At 48.4% G+C, this 18,694-nt stretch overlaps 1 protein-coding gene across 6 annotated transcripts in view; it reads left to right on the top strand.

Annotated features, from left to right (window-relative positions):
- Positions 1-18,694, top strand: part of LOC134344616 (protein scribble homolog) — a 235,861-nt gene that overhangs the window by 44,925 nt on the left and 172,242 nt on the right. For all 6 annotated transcript variants that reach the window (XM_063044735.1, XM_063044733.1, XM_063044732.1 and 3 more), the window contains exons 2-4: positions 2,151-2,268; positions 9,376-9,454; positions 10,094-10,183. In XM_063044735.1, the coding sequence (XP_062900805.1) occupies positions 2,151-2,268; positions 9,376-9,454; positions 10,094-10,183 (287 nt within the window). The remainder of the gene's footprint in view (positions 1-2,150; positions 2,269-9,375; positions 9,455-10,093; positions 10,184-18,694) is intronic.

The raw sequence follows: 18,694 nt of genomic DNA, 5'->3' as shown, positions 1-18,694 counted from the left end.
TGTAAATTAACCTTTTAGATAGAGTGGATATGGAGAGGATGTTTCCTATGGTGGGGGTATTGGCACAGCCTCAAAATTGAGGGGTGACGTTTTAGAACAGTGGTAAGGAGGATTTTTTTTTTAGGCCGAGAGTAGTGATCTTTGAAATGCTCTGCCACAGGCTGCGGTGGAAGCCAAGTCTGTAGGTATGTTCAAGGCAGAAATTGATAGTTTCCTGACTGGTCAGAGCATCAAAGGATATGGCGAAAAGGCAGGTGTACGGTGCTGACTGGGATCTGGGATCAGCTATGATGGAATGGCAGAGCAGACTCAATGGGCTGAATGGCCTGATTCTGCTCCTATGTCTTATTGTCTTGTGGTCTAATACACTCCTTTCAAACGTGGTCATTATATCTGCTTCTACCACTTGTTCTTGTAGCTTATTTCAGATATAGTCACCACACACGTGAGGGCAAGCATTCATGATGTGAGGGGGTAATTCCAAAGGAGGTGTGAGGGGCACGTTTTTTACCCGGCGATTGGAGGGTGCCTGGAATGCATTGTCTAGAGGAGGTGGTAGAGGCAGAATCATTAGAGACGTTCAGACAGGCACGTGAACGTGAGGTAAGTAGAAGGATATGGTCATCGTGTTGGCAGAAGTGATTAGGTGGCCTTTTGATTACTAATTTAATTGGTCCGGCCACATTGTGAGCTGAAGGGCCTATCCTGTGCTATGCTGTTCAATGTGAAAAATGTACTCCTCAGAGCAAGAGGGTTCACTTGCCCTCTAGATCGAGACACACTTGCCCTGGGTTAAAGATTTTGACAAATAATCATCCCTATGCCTCCGATAATGTTGTAAACATTTATGTTTGCTCACAGCCTCTGGCATTCCGGTAACAATAAATGATACTTATCCATACTGTCCTTATAACTCCAGCCATATCCTAGTGAAATGCGCACTGTAGCATGGTGGTTAGCACAAAGCTTTACAGTACCAGCAACCCAGGTTCAATTGCCGCCGCTGCTGTGAGGAGTTTGTGCGTTCTTCTTGTGACTGTGTACGCGTCCTCTGGTGCTGCGGTTTCCTCACACGCTCCAAAGACGTGCATTAGTAGGTTAATTGGTCATTGCAAATGAATAGGCTGGGGTTAAACCAGGAGTTGCTGAGTGGCACGGCTCGAGGGGCTGGAACGGCCTATTCCATGCTGCATCTCAATAAACGAAGGAAACTGGAGGAATTCAGTGGGTCAGGCAGCGTCAATGGAGGGAAATGGGTAGTCAGTGTTTCGAGTTGAGACTCTTCCTCTGTTCAGCAGCCAGCAACCTAGTTAATCTTCTCTGCCTTGTTACATGCTTCCTGTAATATGGTGAGGGGAACTGCATGTAATATTCAGGTCCTATCTAACACCCCAGCTGTGTGTTGTTGGGTAGCTAAATTCACTCATCTCGCTATCTACCTCGTTCAGATCCTTGCACCTTATTGTCTATTTGATTCTGCAATCTCTTATTGTTTTCCTTTCTGCTTCTTCAGTGTATTAATGTTTTGAAATGATTTATGGTATATAGATGGAATGTGAATGTTTTTCACTGTACCTCAGCACATGTGACCACAATGAACCAATTACCAATTGCCAAATCCATGAAAGACATGATTTCTCACATACGGAGCCATTAATCCTGGTCTTTCCAGACATAGGTATGATCTACCTTTCAGAATCCCCCCAAGTACCATTCCCGCTACTGAACTTTGGCTTGGTACCCTCCAGATCCCTGGCCTATCCTTGCTGCCCCTCTCAAATGAAGGCTGAACATTATCCAGCCACCCTACCCCACCCGTGGTTAACAATACTGTAAGTATCTACAGTTGCAAGAAGAAGTTTGTGAACCCTTTGCAATTACGTGATGTTCTGCATTATTTATTCATAGACCATAGCCTGCCATTTAAGAGAAGATTGGATAACTACATGGATGAGAGTGGTTTGGATGGTTATGGTCTCGATGCTGGTGAATGGGACTAGGTAGAAGTCGATTCAGCATGGGCTAGTTAGCTGAAGAGCCTGTTCTGTGCTGTAATGTTTCATAACTCTGTGACCCCAGTTCTGGGCCTCTCTTTCCCACCCACTGTCAGCTCAGCTCAGCTCAGATCAGCTCTGCTCTGCTTCCAACAGCCCTTCTTCCGGCTGCTGAACCTGCGGAAACTGGGCCTGAGTGACAACGAGATTCAACGGCTGCCGCCAGAGGTGGCCAATTTCATGCAGCTTGTGGAGCTCGACATCTCTCGAAACGGTGAGTGATGGGGTTTGGCCAGGGGGGACGGTGAGAGACGGGGAAATGGTGAGTGACGAGGATCGGATGGTCAGTGACGATCGGACGGTGAGTGACGGGGTTCGGCCAGGGGGAACGGTGAGTAACGGGGAAATGGTGAATGACGGGAATCGGACGGGGAAACGGTGAGGGATGGTGAAACGGTGAGGGACGGTGATCGGACGGGGAAACGGTGAGTGACGGGGATCGGACGGGGAAACGGTGAGTGACGGGGATCGGACGGGGAAACGGTGAGGGACGGTGATCGGACGGGGAAACGGTGAGTGACGGTGATTGGACGGGGAAACACTGAGTGACGGGGATCGGACGGGGAAACGCTGAGTGACGGGGATCGGACGGGGAAACGGTGAGTGACGGGGATCGGATGGGGAAATGGTGAATGACGGTGATCGGATGGGGAAACGGTGAGTGACGGGGATCGGACGGGGAAACGGTGGGTGACGGGGATCGGATGGGGAAATGGTAAGTGACGGAACGGATCATCGGGGAAATGGTGAATGACGAGGATTGGGTAGGGCTGCAATTTCTGTCTTAAGGCATGGAAACAAAATTAGGTCTTGGCCATGGGCAGGGTTGGGAAGAAGTGAGGGCTGGAACTGGTGGGGAGCAGAAGTTCAAGTTCAGTGTACTGTCATTTAATGATACACGTATACCATCATATGAAATTACATTACTCTCGACCAAGTCGCACAACGCAGTCTGTATAACACACACATGACACATAAAGTAATATTACCACAAATAAAGTAACAAATATTAACGCAAACACGAGAAAATCTGCAGATGCTGGAAATTCAATCTACACACACAAAATGCTGGTGGAACGCAGCAGGCCAGACAGCATCTATAGGAAGAAGTATAGTCGATGTTTTGGGCCGAGACCCTTCGTCAGGACTAACGGAAAAAAGAGATAGTACGAGATTTGAGGGGGGGTGGGGGAGATCCGAAATGATAGGAGAAGACAGGATGAGTAACGGGTCTGGGTCAGAGTGTGGTCGAAATGTTGAAGGGCTGAAGAAATTACAGATGGGGAGCAGTGAGAGAGGGTTTCATTAAACTCCCATCGAAGAGAAGATTTAAACTACTTCAGTGTAGGGATCACTGGAAGTAGTAGTGAATTTAAAAACGCAAACATGAGAAGATCTGCAGATGCTGGAAATTCAAGCAACACACACAAAATGCTGGTGGAACACCTACCACCCCACCAGCCTCCGGGTCCAACATATAATTCTCTGCAACTTCCTCCACCTCCAATAGGATCCCACCACCAAGCACATCTTTCCCTCCCCCCCTTTCTGCTTTCTGCTGGGATTGCTCCCTACGTGACTCACTTGTCCATTCCTTCCCATCGATCTCCCTCCCGGCACTTATCCTTGTAAACGGATACACATGCCCTCACACTTCCTCCCTCACCACTGTTCAGGGCCCCAGACAGTCCTTCCAGGTGAGGCGACACTTCAGCTGTGAGTCGGCTGGGGTGATATACTGCGTCCGGTGCTCCCGATGCGGCCTTCTATATATTGGCGACACCCGACGCAGACTGGGAGATCGTTTCACTGAACACCTGCCCTCTGTCCGCTAGAGAAAGCAGGATCTCCCAGTGGCCACACATTTTAATTCCATGTCCCGTTCCCATTCTGATATGTCTATCCACAGCCTCCTCTACTGTCAAGATGAAGCCACACTCAGGTTGGAGGAACAACACCTTATATTCCGTCTGGGTAGCCTCCAACCTGATGGTATGAACATTGACTTCTCTAACTCCTGTTAATGCCCCTCCTCCCTTTCTTACCCCATCCCTTATTTATTATTACCCCCATTTTTTCCCCTCTTTTTTCTCTCTCTCGCTCTCACAATCATTCCTTGCCTGCTCTCCATCTTCCTCTGGGCTCCCCTCCTCCTTTCTTTCTCCCTAGGCCTCCCGTCCCATGATCCTCCCCCTTCTCCAGCTCTGTATCCCTTTTGCCAATCAACTTCCCAGCTCTTGGCTTCATCCCTCCCCCTCCTGTCTCTCCTATCATTTCGGATCTCTTCTTCCCCCGCCCCCCCCCCCCCGGCAACTTTCAAATCTCTTACTATTTCTTCTTTCAGTTAGTCCTGACGAAGGGTCTCGGCCCGAAACGTCAACTGTATTTCTTCCTATAGATGCTGCCTGGCCTGCTGCGTTCCACTAGCAGTTTGTGTGTGTAACAAATATTAAGGTGCATTTACGACATGTTAACAAGTAAACAGTATAATGTCAATGGTGCTTCATACGAGATGAGACCTAGGTGGTGGCAGGAGTTCAGTAATCTCATGGCCTGGGGGAAGATGTTGTTTCTCATCCTTACTGCCCTGGTCCTAATGTTACAGTACCTTCTGCCTGATGATGGGGTGTCAGAGAGACTGCGGGCCGGATGGGAGGTATCATTGACGCTGTTAAGGGTCCTGCGTTGGCAGCATACCCCAATCTTCCACAAACTCATCTCCCGCCTCCTCAAGTGGATCCGGTACTTTATTCGTGGCAGCTTTCCTGGGCAGCACTTACCAGCAATTCCCCACCGTCTGGGAAGGAATTCCTACACAGCCCAGCTTCAAATGAGATGGGCTCAATAAAACATAACAGTAGGATGGTGAGGGGTCCGAGAAGACAGCACAGTGGAAGTACAGGGGGTCAGGGGTGAGTTTGTGGAGTCAGGGTGAGGGGTCTGAGAAGACTGCGCAGTGAGAGTGCAGAGGGTCAGGGGTGAGTTTGTGGAGAGAGGGTCAATGGTCAGAGGGAATCCAGACAGGACTCATTGTCCAAATTGTGGGGATGTGGGTGGGACACTCTTCTGTAGTTGTTTAGATGACGGTGTGGGAGGGACACTATCCTGTAATTGTATAGGTGAGAGAAGGCATTTGATAAGGTACCCCATGAGTACCTTATTGAGAAAGTAAGGAGGCATGGGATCTATGGGGACCTTGCTTTGTGGATCCAGAACTGGCTTGTTCACAGAAGGCAAAGAGTGGTTGTAGACACGTCATGCCGTGCATGGAGGCTGCTGATCAGTGGTGTGCCTCGGGGATCTGTTCTGGGACCCCTTTTCTTTGTGATTTTTATAAATGACCTGCATGAGAAAGTGGAGGGATGGGTTAGTAAATTTGCTGATGACACAAAGGTTGGGGGTGTTGTGGATAGTGTGGAGGACTGTCAGAAGTTACAATGGGACATTGATAGGATGCAAAACAGGGCTGAGAAGTGGCAGATGGAGTTCAACCCAGATAATTGTGAAGTGTTTCATTTTGGTAGGTCAAATATGATGGTAGAATCTAGTATTAATGGAAAGACTCTTGGCAGTGTGGAGGATCAAAGGGATCTTGGGGTCCGAGTCCATTGGACATTCAAAGCTGCTGTGCAGGTTGACTCTGTGGTTAAGAGGCACACAGTGCATTGGGCTTCGTCAGTCATGGGATTGAGCTTAAGAGCCGAGAGGTAATGTTACAGCAAAATAGGAACCTGGTCAGACCCCACTTGTGATACTGTGCTCAGTTCTGGTCACCTCACTACAGGAAGGATGTGGAAAGGGTGTAGAAGAGATTTACAAGGATGTTGCTTGTATTGGGGAGCATGCCTCATGAGAATAGGTTGAGTGAACTCGGCCTCTTCTCCTTGGAGCCGCTGAGGATAAGAGGTGACCTGATAGAGTGTATAACATGATGAGAGGTATTGATCGTGTGGATGGTCAGAGGCTTTTTCCCGGGGCTGAAATGGCTAACAGTTTTAAGGTGCTTGGAAGTTGGTACAGAGGAGATGTCAGGGATAAGTTTTTTTTAATGCAGAGAGTGGTAAGTGCGTGGAATCGGCTACCAGTGACGGTGGATGTGGTCTTTTAAGAGACTTCTGGATAGGTACATGGAGCTTAGAAAAGTAGAGGGTTATGGGTAACCCGAGGTAATTTCTAAAGTAAGTACATGTTTGGCACAGCATGGTTTGTCTATGTTTCTGTGTGTGGGTGGGTCACTGCCCTGTAGTTGTATAGGTGAAGGTGTGGGTGGGACACTGCCCTGTCATTGTATGGGGGGTGGTGTGGGAAACCGCTCTGTAGGTGTGCGGGTAGGAAACTGCACTGTGAGTGATTGAGGCCTCCATCGTTCAGGGTTGACCACGAATTTTGTGTCCTAGCTATCCCAATATGCAAGACTGGGCAGTACGATATGGAGAGCAAATTGTTACCCATGCAGCAATCTCCCTCTCTCTGTGCAACTGATGAACAGAAAGGAATGTAAGAGACCAGTGCTGTTTGGTACGTGTAGTGTCACAGGAGTATCCAGTCACTGTTGAACTCAACACAGTACTGCCTTAGGGACTCCAGCTCCGAACCCTTCGATCAAGGATTGCCCTTGAAGCCTTCCCCCATGAGTGGGTATAGCTGCAAGACGGCGAAGATTTGAGATCAGAGATTTCCTTCTCATCGATGAGCTGCCAACCACAGCTGATAAGCCCCGTCTACCTGAAGCGACTGGTTTAAGGCTCCAGCAGCCCTTCTTTACCCCTTCTCCTGTCAGGAGAAAGAGTTTAGCGGGGATGAGCAGCTTGGCCAAATGGGAAGGCCAGGAATTGAACTTGGTTGTCAGAGGCTATTTGAACTGCACGCTATTGCGAGTATTGCAGAGGTAGTGGCAGATTGTCCCTATTACCAACCCTGGCTATAACAGCCTTAAGGAAGCAACACTGCCCTGTATTTACATAGATGAAGGTGTGGGTGGGACACTGCCCTGTAGTTGTAGAGGGGGGTGATGGAGGGACACTGTCCTGTAGTTGTATAGGGGGTGTGGGTGGAACACTGCCCTATAGTTGTATAGGGGGTGATGGTGGGACACTGCCCTGTAGTTGTATAGGGGGTGATGGTGGGACATTGCCCTGTAGTTGTATAGGGGGTGTGGGTGGGACACTGCCCTATAGTTGTATAGGGGGTGATGGTGGGACACTGCCCTGTAGTTGTACAGGGGGTGATGTGGGACACTGCCCTGTAGTTGTATAGGGGGTGATGGTGGGACACTGCCCTGTAGTTGTATAGGGGGTTGTGGGTGGGACACTGCCCTGTAGTTATAGAAGGGGGTGATGGTGGGACACTGCCCTGTAGTTATATAAGGGGGTGATGGTGGGACACTGTCCTGTAGTTGTATAGGGGGTGATGGTGGGACACTGCCCTGTAGTTGTGTAGGGGGGTGATGGTGGGACACTGTCCTGTAGTTGCGTAGGGGGTGATGGTGGGACACTGTCCTGTAGTTGTATAGGGGGTGATGGTGGGACACTGCCCTGTAGTTGTATAGGGGGTGATGGTGGGACACTGTCCTGTAGTTGCGTAGGGGGTGATGGTGGGACACTGCCCTGTAGTTGTATAGGGGGTGATGGTGGGACACTGTCCTGTAGTTGCGTAGGGGGTGATGGTGGGACATTGCCCTGTAGTTGTAGAGGGGAGTGATGGTGGGACACTGTCCTGTAGTTGTGTAGGGGGTGATGGTGGGACACTGTCCTGTAGTTGTATAGGGGGTGATGGTGGGACACTGTCCTGTAGTTGTATAGGGGGTGATGGTGGGACACTGCCCTGTAGTTGTATAGGGGGTGATGGTGGGACACTGCCCTGTAGTTGTAGAGGGGGGTGATGGTGGGACACTGTCCTGTAGTTGTATAGGGGGTGATGGTGGGACACTGCCCTGTAGTTGTAGAGGGGGGTGATGGTGGGACACTGTCCTGTAGTTGTTTCAGTATCAGTGGGATTGTGTCCTGTAGTTGTGTAGGGGGTGATGGTGGGACACTGTCCTGTAGTTGTTTCAGTATCAGTGGGATTGTGTCCTGTAGTTGTATAGGGGGTGATGGTGGGACACTGTCCTGTAGTTGTAGAGGGGGGTGATGGTGGGACACTGTCCTGTAGTTGTTTCAGTATCAGTGGGATTGTGTCCTGTAGTTGTATAGGGGGTGATGGTGGGACACTGCCCTGTAGTTGTTTCAGTATCAGTGGGATTGTGTCCTGTAGTTGTATAGGGGGTGATGGTGGGACACTGCCCTGTAGTTGTATAGGGGGTGATGGTGGGACACTGTCCTGTAGTTGTTTCAGTATCAGTGGGATTGTGCACTGTAGTTGTAGAGGGGGGTGATGGTGGGACACTGTCCTGTAGTTGTGTAGGGGGTGATGGTGGGACACTGCCCTGTAGTTGTAGAGGGGGTGATGGTGGGACACTGTCCTGTAGTTGTAGAGGGGGGTGATGGTGGGACACTGTCCTGTAGTTGTTTCAGTATCAGTGGGATTGTGTCCTGTAGTTGTAGAGGGGGTGATGGTGGGACACTGCCCTGTAGTTGTAGAGGGGGTGATGGTGGGACACTGCCCTGTAGTTGTTTCAGTATCAGTGGGATTGTGTCCTGTAGTTGTATAGGGGGTGATGGTGGGACACTGTCCTGTAGTTGTTTCAGTATCAGTGGGATTGTGTCCTGTAGTTGTAGAGGGGGGTGATGGTGGGACACTGTCCTGTAGTTGTTTCAGTATCAGTGGGATTGTGTCCTGTAGTTGTATAGGGGGTGATGGTGGGACACTGCCCTGTAGTTGTTTCAGTATCAGTGGGATTGTGTCCTGTAGTTGTATAGGGGGTGATGGTGGGACACTGCCCTGTAGTTGTTTCAGTATCAGTGGGATTGTGTCCTGTAGTTGTATAGGGGGTGATGGTGGGACACTGCCCTGTAGTTGTAGAGGGAGTGATGGTGGGACACTGTCCTGTAGTTGTTTCAGTATCAGTGGGATTGTGTCCTGTAGTTGTAGAGGGGGGTGATGGTGGGACACTGTCCTGTAGTTGTAGAGGGGGTGGTGGTGGGACACTGCCCTGTAGTTGTTTCAGTATCAGTGGGATTGTGTCCTGTATTTTGACAGGTGGGTTTGTAGGATTCTACCTCCAGCTCTCTGTTTGTTGCTCTTGCTCTGTTAAAGGAAAGTCTGCGTGTCTCACCTTCAAGATGCTTACTGTGCCCATCCTTGTGATTCAGCGGCTCTCCTGCCCTCTACCAGTTTATTCTCAGGAGAACGTTGCTTCACGTTGCTGCTTTTGTCTCCACAGATATCCCAGAAATTCCGGAGAGTATTAAATTCTGCAAATCTCTGGAAATTGCTGATTTCAGTGGGAACCCTCTCTCCAGGTACGGTCAAGTAGTTAAAAAGCAAACCACTGCTGGCCGTGCTGTTTGCCCAGACCACTTCTCTTTGACCCCACGCTGACCCTCTGACCGCTGCTCACTCAGCCTTTGCTAACCCCTTAATAATCCAGAGAGAGCCCTCCAAACTGATCTCGTATCCCTCCTCACTGAACTGAACCCTCATTATTGACTCCTGTGCTGAGATGGATTCTCCTTATTGCCCCTGATCCCGAGCTCGATTCTACTCACTGACCCCTGACCGCAAGCTGGGCATTGAAGGACCTGCTTTTGTTCTCTCGTCCTCAATAACTTTGAACGGGAAGAAGGTGGGGTGAAGGGTCAGAGCGCGGGTGAATTGGCTTACATATCAAGAGAGTCAGTGGTGACAGGGTTAGAGACAATGAGGGTCAGAGGCAACGTGGTCAGGGAGCTGAAGTTCAGCGGCGATAGGGTGAGGGTCGCAGTGATGTGCTGGTTGAGCATGTGGGTCAGCGGTAATGGGGTGGGGGACAAGTAAGTGTCAGTGGTGACAGGGTGTGCTGATGATGAAACAAAGGATCTAAAGATCTAAGGGCTGTGTTATGCCTTTTCGTTTCCTTTCTTCATGCTACCTGCATTGTTTACCGTGTCCCTCTCTCTCAGGCTTCCTGACGGATTCACACAGTTACGGATCCTTGCACATCTCTCCCTCAATGACGTATCTCTCCAGTTCCTACCAAACGACATTGGCAAGTAAGTAATCTGCTGGACACCCCAGCACCAGAACCTGTGTGTGGAGCAACGTATCGAACTGAGAACATCACTGAGATACCCATCAGGGCAGATGAGAGTGTGAGGCTCTCCCTGGCAATTCGATCATAGCTCTCCACAATTTCCCCCAGAGGGTCCAATGATCCCATTGCTCAAGTATGTAAAATCTGGCATTGAGAGACTTGTTCTGGCATTCACCAAGGTAGAATACAGAACACTGCAACACAGGAGTGGCCTTTCAGCCCACCATATTGTGCCAAACTGACCAAAAGTCTGCACAGTGCTCACTGCATGCAATACTGTATATGCAGCTTAACTAGGGTTTTATAAACTTGCTGTTCATTACGCTGGTGTTTGGGACAATGAAGGTCCTCTATCTCTGTCCTTGGCCTTGGTCATGGCAGTAATTAGGGCTTCCTTCATCATACCGGTAGCTTCCTCTCGGATTTTACTGCTATCAGCCATGCAAATCACAGGTGAAGACTTGGGAATGACTTTGCACACTGATATAGACGGGTTGCTTATTGCTGTTTCCATAATAGTTTTGCTGACTGCTAGTTCTGAGCTGAGCCGAGCCGAGCTACTGAAATCTGGCGAACTGGTGGACCACTCTACCCTTTCACCTGTATGGCATGGGTGGCCCGACCAAGAACTAAAGTATAAAGCCACAACTCCAGCCAGCATAGCTCTCTGGGCTATTCAGGCATGCAAGCCTCCATATCATGACAAGGTTATGGTCCTCTTGGAGAAGGGTTTTATAATGCTGCAACATAACTTCATGAGCCCTGAATTCGATAGGGCAGCATACGTACACCTTGTTCACTATCCTAACAACCTGTGCAGCCATTTTCAGAGAGCTATCAATTTGGACTGTCTCTCTTTACATTAACATTGTTCTGTACCCTGCCATGAGCTGTGAACAGTCCTTTTACATTTGATCTCTCAAAATGCAGTGCGTCACAGTTGGCCGGATTAAACTCCAGCCATATCTGGCAATCTGCTAAACTATCGATAACGCCACCAATCTTTGTATCGTCAGAAATTTACCAACAGCATTTTTATCCAAGTTATTTGGTGGCTTTATAAAGGATTGGTTAGACTCCCCTTGGAATATTGTGAGCAGTTTTGGGCCCCTTATCTAAGAAAGGATATGCTGGCATTTGGAGAGGATCCAGAGGAGGTTCACAAGAATGATCCCAGGAACAACAGGGATAACTGTGAGGAGCGCTTGATGCCTCTGGGCTTGTACTCACTGGAGTTTGGAAGAATGAGGGGAGATCTCATTGAAAGTTACCCAATATTGAAAAGCTTAAGATAGAGTGGACATGGAGAGGAATCTTATCACCCAGCCTAACCGTCCTTGTTCTTAAACTGCAGCAGCTTTTGCCTGATGGTAGGAGGTCAAAGACACTGGGACAGATGTGACGGGTCTTTGACAACGCTGAGGGCTCTGTGCTCCTGCTTTATGTCTTGGATGGGTGCGGGTGAGAGAGAGGGACGCCGATGATTCTGTCACCAGTCCTCACGATGTGTTGCAGGGTTTTGTGGTCGGATACCTTGCTATTCCCACAGTAATACAGTGTCTGGAAGCTTGCCCTTTCAGAATTAACAAATCACTACCCACAAATGAGTGTGTCACGGGAGCTTAAATTTGTTTTATTGTAGTAATACAGTGCAGAGTAGACCCCCCCGCCTCCAGCAATCCCGATGAGCCCTAACCTCATCATGGGACAACTTACAATAATCAATTAACATAAGCGGTATGTCTTTGAACTGTGAGGGAACTGAAGCAGCCCATGCATTCCACGGGCAGGACTTGTAGACACTCCTTATGGAACGATGCCAGAACTGAACTTGGAACTGCAGAATATCTTGAGCTGTAATATTGTTTGCTGTAATGTGATGAAGGTTTTGTTTTGAGGATTGAATAAGAGAGATTGGTGAAGATGCAGTGGATCTACTGTCTCTTAAGCAGAGGAGGCTGACAATTATGAGACACAGGGTGATGAAAAGAACCATGGTCCCAAGATATTAATAAAGGCAGCACAGGTTTAAGGTGAGGGGAAGGAGTTTTAAAAGAATCAACACACAATGTGCTGTAGCAACTCAGCAGGTCGCACAGCATCTGTTGATGTTTCTGGTCAAGACTCTGCAATTGGATTCAGAGTGGAGAGGTGAGATGGTCTACATCCACAGGGGAAGGGGAATGGAGAGAATTAATTCTGAGACAATTGGTGGGTTGTGGATGGGTGTAAGATCAGGAGGTGGTGTCAGGTAGGGCAGGTTTTAAAGAGTACCTGCACGGTAAAGGTTCTTGCATGGTAACATCATTCTGTTCTGGGACACCTTCTCTTTGTGATTTTTTTTTAAATGACCTGGATGAGGAAATGGAGGATGGGTTAGTCAATTTGCTGATGACACAAAGGTTGGGGGTGTTGTGGATAGTGTGGAGGGCTGTCAGAGGTTACAGCGGGACTTCGATGGGATGCAAAATTGGGCTGAGAAGTGGCAGATGGAGTTCAACACAGATAAGTGTGAGGGTTCATTTTGGTAGGTGAAATATGATGGCAGAATATAGTATTAATGGTAAGACTCTTGGCAGTGTGGAGGATCAGAGGGATCTTGGGGTTCGAGTTCATAGGACACTCAAATCTGTTGCAAACAACAGGAATTCTGCAGATGCTGGAAATTCAAGCAACACACATCAAAGTTGCTGGTGAACGCAGCAGGCCAGGCAGCATCTATAGGAAGAGGCGCAGTCGACGTTTCAGGCCGAGACCCTTCGTCAGGACTAACTGAAGGAAGAGTGAGTAAGGGATTTGAAAGCTGGAGGGGGAGGGGGAGATGCAAAATGATAGGAGAAGACAAGAGGGGGAGGGATGGAGCCGAGAGCTGGACAGGTGATAGGCAGAAGGGGATACGAGAGGATCATGGGACAGGAGGTCCGGGAAGAAAGACGACGGGGGGGGACCCAGAGGATGGGCAAGAGGTATATTCAGAGGGACAGAGGGAGAAAAAGGAGAGTGAGAGAAAGAATGTGTGCATAAAAAAGAGTAACAGATGGGGTACGAGGGGGAGGTGGGGCCTAGCGGAAGTTAGAGAAGTCAATGTTCATGCCATCAGGTTGGAGGCTACCCATACGGAATATAAGGTGTTGTTCCTCCAACCTGAGTGTGGCTTCATCTTTACAGTAGAGGAGGCCGTGGATAGACATGTCAGAATGGGAATGGGATGTGGAATTAAAATGTGTGGCCACTGGGAGATCCTGCTTTCTCTGGCGGACAGAGCGTAGATGTTCAGCAAAGCGGTCTCCCAGTCTGCGTCGGGTCTCACCAATATATAAAAGGCCACATCGGGAGCACCGGACGCAGTATATCACCCCAGTCGACTCACAGGTGAAGTGATGCCTCACCTGGAAGGACTGTTTGGGGCCCTGAATGGTGGTAAGGGAGGAAGAGTAAGGGCATGTGTAGCACTTGTTCCGCTTACACGGATAAGTGCCAGGAGGGAGATCAGTGGGGAGGGATGGGACTCCCTTGTCCATTCATCCCCCCCATCCCTCCCCACTGATCTCCCTCCTGGCACTTATCCGTGTAAGCGGAACAAGTGCTACACATGCCCTTACTCTTCCTCCCTTACCACCATTCAGGGCCCCAAACAGTCCTTCCAGGTGAGGCATCACTTCACCTGTGAGTCGACTGGGGTGATATACTGCGTCCGGTGCTCCCGATGTGGCCTTTTATATATTGGTGAGACCCGACGCAGACTGGGAGACCGCTTTGCTGAACATCTACGCTCTGTCCGCCAGAGAAAGCAGGATCTCCCAGTGGCCACACATTTTAATTCCACATCCCATTCCCATTCTGACATGTCTATCCACGGCCTCCTCTACTGTAAAGATGAAGCCACACTCAGGTTGGAGGAACAACACCTTATATTCCGTATGGGTAGCCTCCAACCTGATGGCATGAACATTGACTTCTCTAACTTCCGCTAGGCCCCACCTCCCCCTCGTACCCCATCTGTTACTCTTTTTTATGCACACATTCTTTCTCTCACTCTCCTTTTTCTCCCTCTGTCCCTCTGAATATACCTCTTGCCCATCCTCTGGGTCACCCCCCCCCACCCCGTCTTTCTTCCCGGACCTCCTGTCCCATGATCCTCTCGTATCCCCTTCTGCCTATCACCTGTCCAGCTCTCGGCTCCATCCCTCCCCCTCCTGTCTTCTCCTATCATTTTGCATCTCCCCCTCCCCCTCCAGCTTTCAAATCCCTTACTCACTCTTCCTGCAGTTCGTCCTGACGAAGGGTCTCGGCCTGAAACGTCGACTGCGCCTCTTCCTATAGATGCTGCCTGGCCTGCTGCGTTCACCAGCAACTTTGATGTGTGTTGCTTGAATTTCCAGCATCTGCAGAATTCCTGTTGTTTAAGACTCCCTGGTCTATAATTTCCTGGGCTATGTCTACTCCCTTTCTTCAATAAAGGAACAACATCCGCAACCCTCCAATCCTCCGTAATTTCTCCCATCTCTATTGATGATGCAAAGATTATTGCCAGAGGCTCAGCAATCTCCTCCCTCTCCTCCCACAGTAGCCTGGGGTACATCTCATACGGTCCCAGCGACTTATCCAACTTGATGCTTTCCAAAAGCTCCAGCACATCCTCTTTCTTAATATCTACATGTGCAAGCTTTTCAGCCTGCTGCAAGTCAGCACTACAATTACTAAGATCCTTTTCCATGGTGAATACTGAAGTAAAGTGTTCATTAAGTACCTCTGCTATTTCCTCTGGTTCCATACACACTTTCCCACTGTCACACTTGATAGGTCCTATTCTTTCACGTCCTATCCTCTTGGTCTTCACATACTTGTAGAATGCCTTGGGGTTTTCCTTAATCCTGCCCGCCAAGGCCTTCTCATGGCCCCTTCTGGCTCTCCTAATTTCCTTAAGCTCCTTCCTATAAGCCTTATGATCTTCTAGATCTCTAACATTACCCAGTTCTCTGAACCTTTTGTAAGCTTTTCTTTTCTTCTTGACTAGATTTATTACAGCCTTTGTACACCACAGTTCCTGTACCCTACCATAACTTCCCTGTCTCATTGGAAAGTACCTATGCAGAACTCCACACAAGTATCCCCTGAACATTTCCCACATTTCTTCCGTACTTTTCCCTGAGAACATCTGTTCCCAATTTAAGCTTCCAATTTCCTGCCTGATAGCCTCACAATTCCCCTTACTCCAATTAAACACTTGTCTAACTTGTCTGTTCCTATCTCTCTCCAATGCTATTGTAGAGGAGATGGAATTATGACCACTATCTCCAAAATGCTCTCCCACTGAGAGATCTGACACCTGACCAGGTTCATTTCCCAATACCAGATCAAGTACAGCCTCTCTTCTTGTAGGCTTATCTACATATTGTGTCAAGAATCCTTCCTGAACACACCTAACAAACTCTACCCCATCTAAACCCCTTGATCTAGGGAGATGCCAATCGATATTTGGGAAATTAAAATCTCCCATCACAACAACTCTGTTATTATTACACCTTTCCAGGATCTGTCTCCCTGTCTGCTCCTTGATATCCCTGTTACTATTGGGCGGCCTATAAAGAACACCCAGTAAAGTTATTGACCCTGTCCTCTTCCACAGAGACTCCGTAGACCATCCCTCCATGACATCCACCTTTTCTGCAGCCGTGACACTATCTCTGATCAACAGTGCCATGCCCCCACCTCTTTTGCCTCCCTCCCTGTCCTTTCCAAAACATCTAAAACCCAGCACTTGAAGTAACCATTCCTGTCCCTGAGCCATCCAAGTCTCTGTAATGACCACCACATCATGGCTCCAAGTACTGATCCACGCTCTAAGCTCATCTGCTTTGTTCACAATACTCCTTGCGTTAAAATAGACACAACTGAAACCTTCGGTCTGAGCACGTCCCTTCTCTATCACCTGCCTATCCAAAGGGTTCCGGCCCGAAACGTCGACTCATCGTTTCCACGGATGCTGCCCGTCCTGCTGAGTTCCTCCAGCGTGTTGTGAGTGTTGCTATCCTCCCTCTCGCACTGTCTACAAGCTTCTTCTATTAGTGAGCCAACCTCCTCTTCCCCAGTCTCTTCAGTTCAGTTCCCACCCCCCAACAATTCTAGTTTGAACCCCAAGTAGCCTTAGCAAATCTCCCCTCCAGGATATTGGTCCCCCTGGGATTCAAGTGCATCCTGTCCTTTTTGTACAGGTCACACCTGCCCCAAAAGCGGTCCCAATGATCCAGAAATCTGAATCCCTGCCCCCTGCTCCAATCCCTCAGCCACTCATTTATCCTCCCCCTCATTCTATTCCTCTACTCACTGTCCCGTGGCACAGGCAGTAATCCCAAGATTACTACCTTTGCAGTCCTGCTTCTCAACTTCCTTCCTAACTCCTTGTACTTTCTTTTTCAGTACCTCTTCCTTTTTCCTACCTATGTCATTGATACCAATATGTACCACGACCTTTGGTTGTTCTCCCTCCCACTGCAGGATATCTTGGACGCGTTCTGAAACATCCCGGACCCTGGCATCTGTGAGGCAAACTACCATCTGAGTTTCTTTCCTGTGTCCACAGGATTGCCTGTCTGATCCCCTAAGTGTCCCCTATCACTACTGCCTTCTTCTTCCTTTCCCTACCCTTCTGAGCCACAGGGCCAGTTTTCTAGAGACATTGAGGCCCTGGTTAAGATAAAAAGGGAGGTGCATAGCAAGTATAAGCAGGTAGGAACAATTGAGGTGCTTAAGTATCAGAAATGCAAGAGAACACTGCTAAAAGAAGGCATTGGGTTGTTCTGGCAGAGAAGATGAAAGACAATGCAAGGGGTTCTACAGACATATTAAGATCAAAAGGATTGCATTGGGACAAAATTGGTCCTTTGGTAGATCAAAGTGGTAATCTATGATGGGGGAGATCGTTAATGGATTTTTTGCATATGTACGGTCTAGGCGATGGACACAGTTTATAGAAATGAGGCAAAGTAGCAGTGAGGTCATGAACCCTCGACAGATCATAGAGGAGGTGGTGTTTGATGTCCTGAGGCAAATTAGGCTGAACAGATCTGCAGGGCCTGACAAGGTATTCCCTTGGACTCTGTGGGAGGCAGTGCAGAAATTGTAGAGGCTGTAGCAGAAATATTTGAATCATCCTTAGTAACAGGTGAGGTACCAGAGGATTGGAGGATAGGTGTTGTTCCAGTGCTTAAGAAAGTCTCTCAAGAATAAGCCAGGAAGTTCTAGGCCAATGAGCCCGATTTTAGTAGTGGAAAATTATTGGTAGGTATTCTGTGGGACTGGATATACACATATTTCAATAGACGGATTGATTATGGATAGTCATTATGGCTTTGTGCAAGGTAAGCTGTGTCTAATAAATCTTGTAAAAATTTTTTCCAGAATGTTACTGAAGGGTTGATGAAGCCAAGGCAGTAGATGTCTGCATGGATGTTTAACAGGTTTCTTCATGGGAGGTTTCTCAAGAAAGTTCAGTGGCTTGACATTCCAAATGAGGCTTATTTATTTATTGAGATACAGCACAGAGTAGGCCCTTCTGGCCCTTTGCGCCATGCTGCCCAGTTATCCCCCGATTTAACCCAAGCCTAATCACAGGACAGCTTACACTGACCAATTAACCTACCAACCCATACAGCTTTGGTCTGTGGGAGGAAACCAGAACACTCAGGGAAAACCCATGTGATTACAGGGAGAAGGTACAGACTCCTTACAGGCCGCAGCAGGAAATGAACTTGGATCGTCCGTGTTGTGCTAACCATTATGCTACTGTGCTGCCCCGAGGCACTAATTTGGATTGGAGTTTGGCGTTATGGTTGTAGATGGTTGTCTCTTTGACTGGACATCTGTGACTAATGGTATGCCACAGGGATTGGTGCTGGGTTTGTCATCTATATCAAAGATCTAGATGATAATGTGGTTAATTGGGTCAGCATATTTGCGGATGACATGAGGATTGGGGGTGTAGTGGACAGCGAAGAAGACTATCAAAGCTTGCAGAGGGATCTGGACCAGCTGGAAAAATAGGCTGAAAAATGGTGACTGGGATTTAATGCAGACAAGTATGAGGAGGACCAAACGGGGTAGGTCTTACATAGTGAATGGTAGGGCACTGAGTGTGGTAGTACACAGGGATCTGGAAATTTCATTGGACGTGGCATCACAGGTAGATTGAGTCTTTCAGAAAGCTTTTAGGCATGTTGGACTTCATAGATCAAAGTATTGAATGTCAGGGGTTTGGGATGTTATGTTGAAGTTGTGTAAGATATTGGTGAGGCCTAATTTTGGAGTATTGTGTTTAGTTTTGGTCATCTACACAGAGGAAAGCTGTAAATAAGATTGAAAGGGTACAGAGAAAATTTACAAGGATGTTGCCAAGATGGGAGGATCTGCATTCTAAGGAAAGATTGATTACGTTGGAACTTTGTTCTCTAGAACTTAGAAGATTGAGGGG

Source organism: Mobula hypostoma, chromosome 3 (genome assembly GCF_963921235.1).
Source record: "Mobula hypostoma chromosome 3, sMobHyp1.1, whole genome shotgun sequence".
Taxonomy (NCBI): domain Eukaryota; kingdom Metazoa; phylum Chordata; class Chondrichthyes; order Myliobatiformes; family Myliobatidae; genus Mobula; species Mobula hypostoma.
This window is presented reverse-complemented; position numbering and strand designations above follow the sequence as displayed.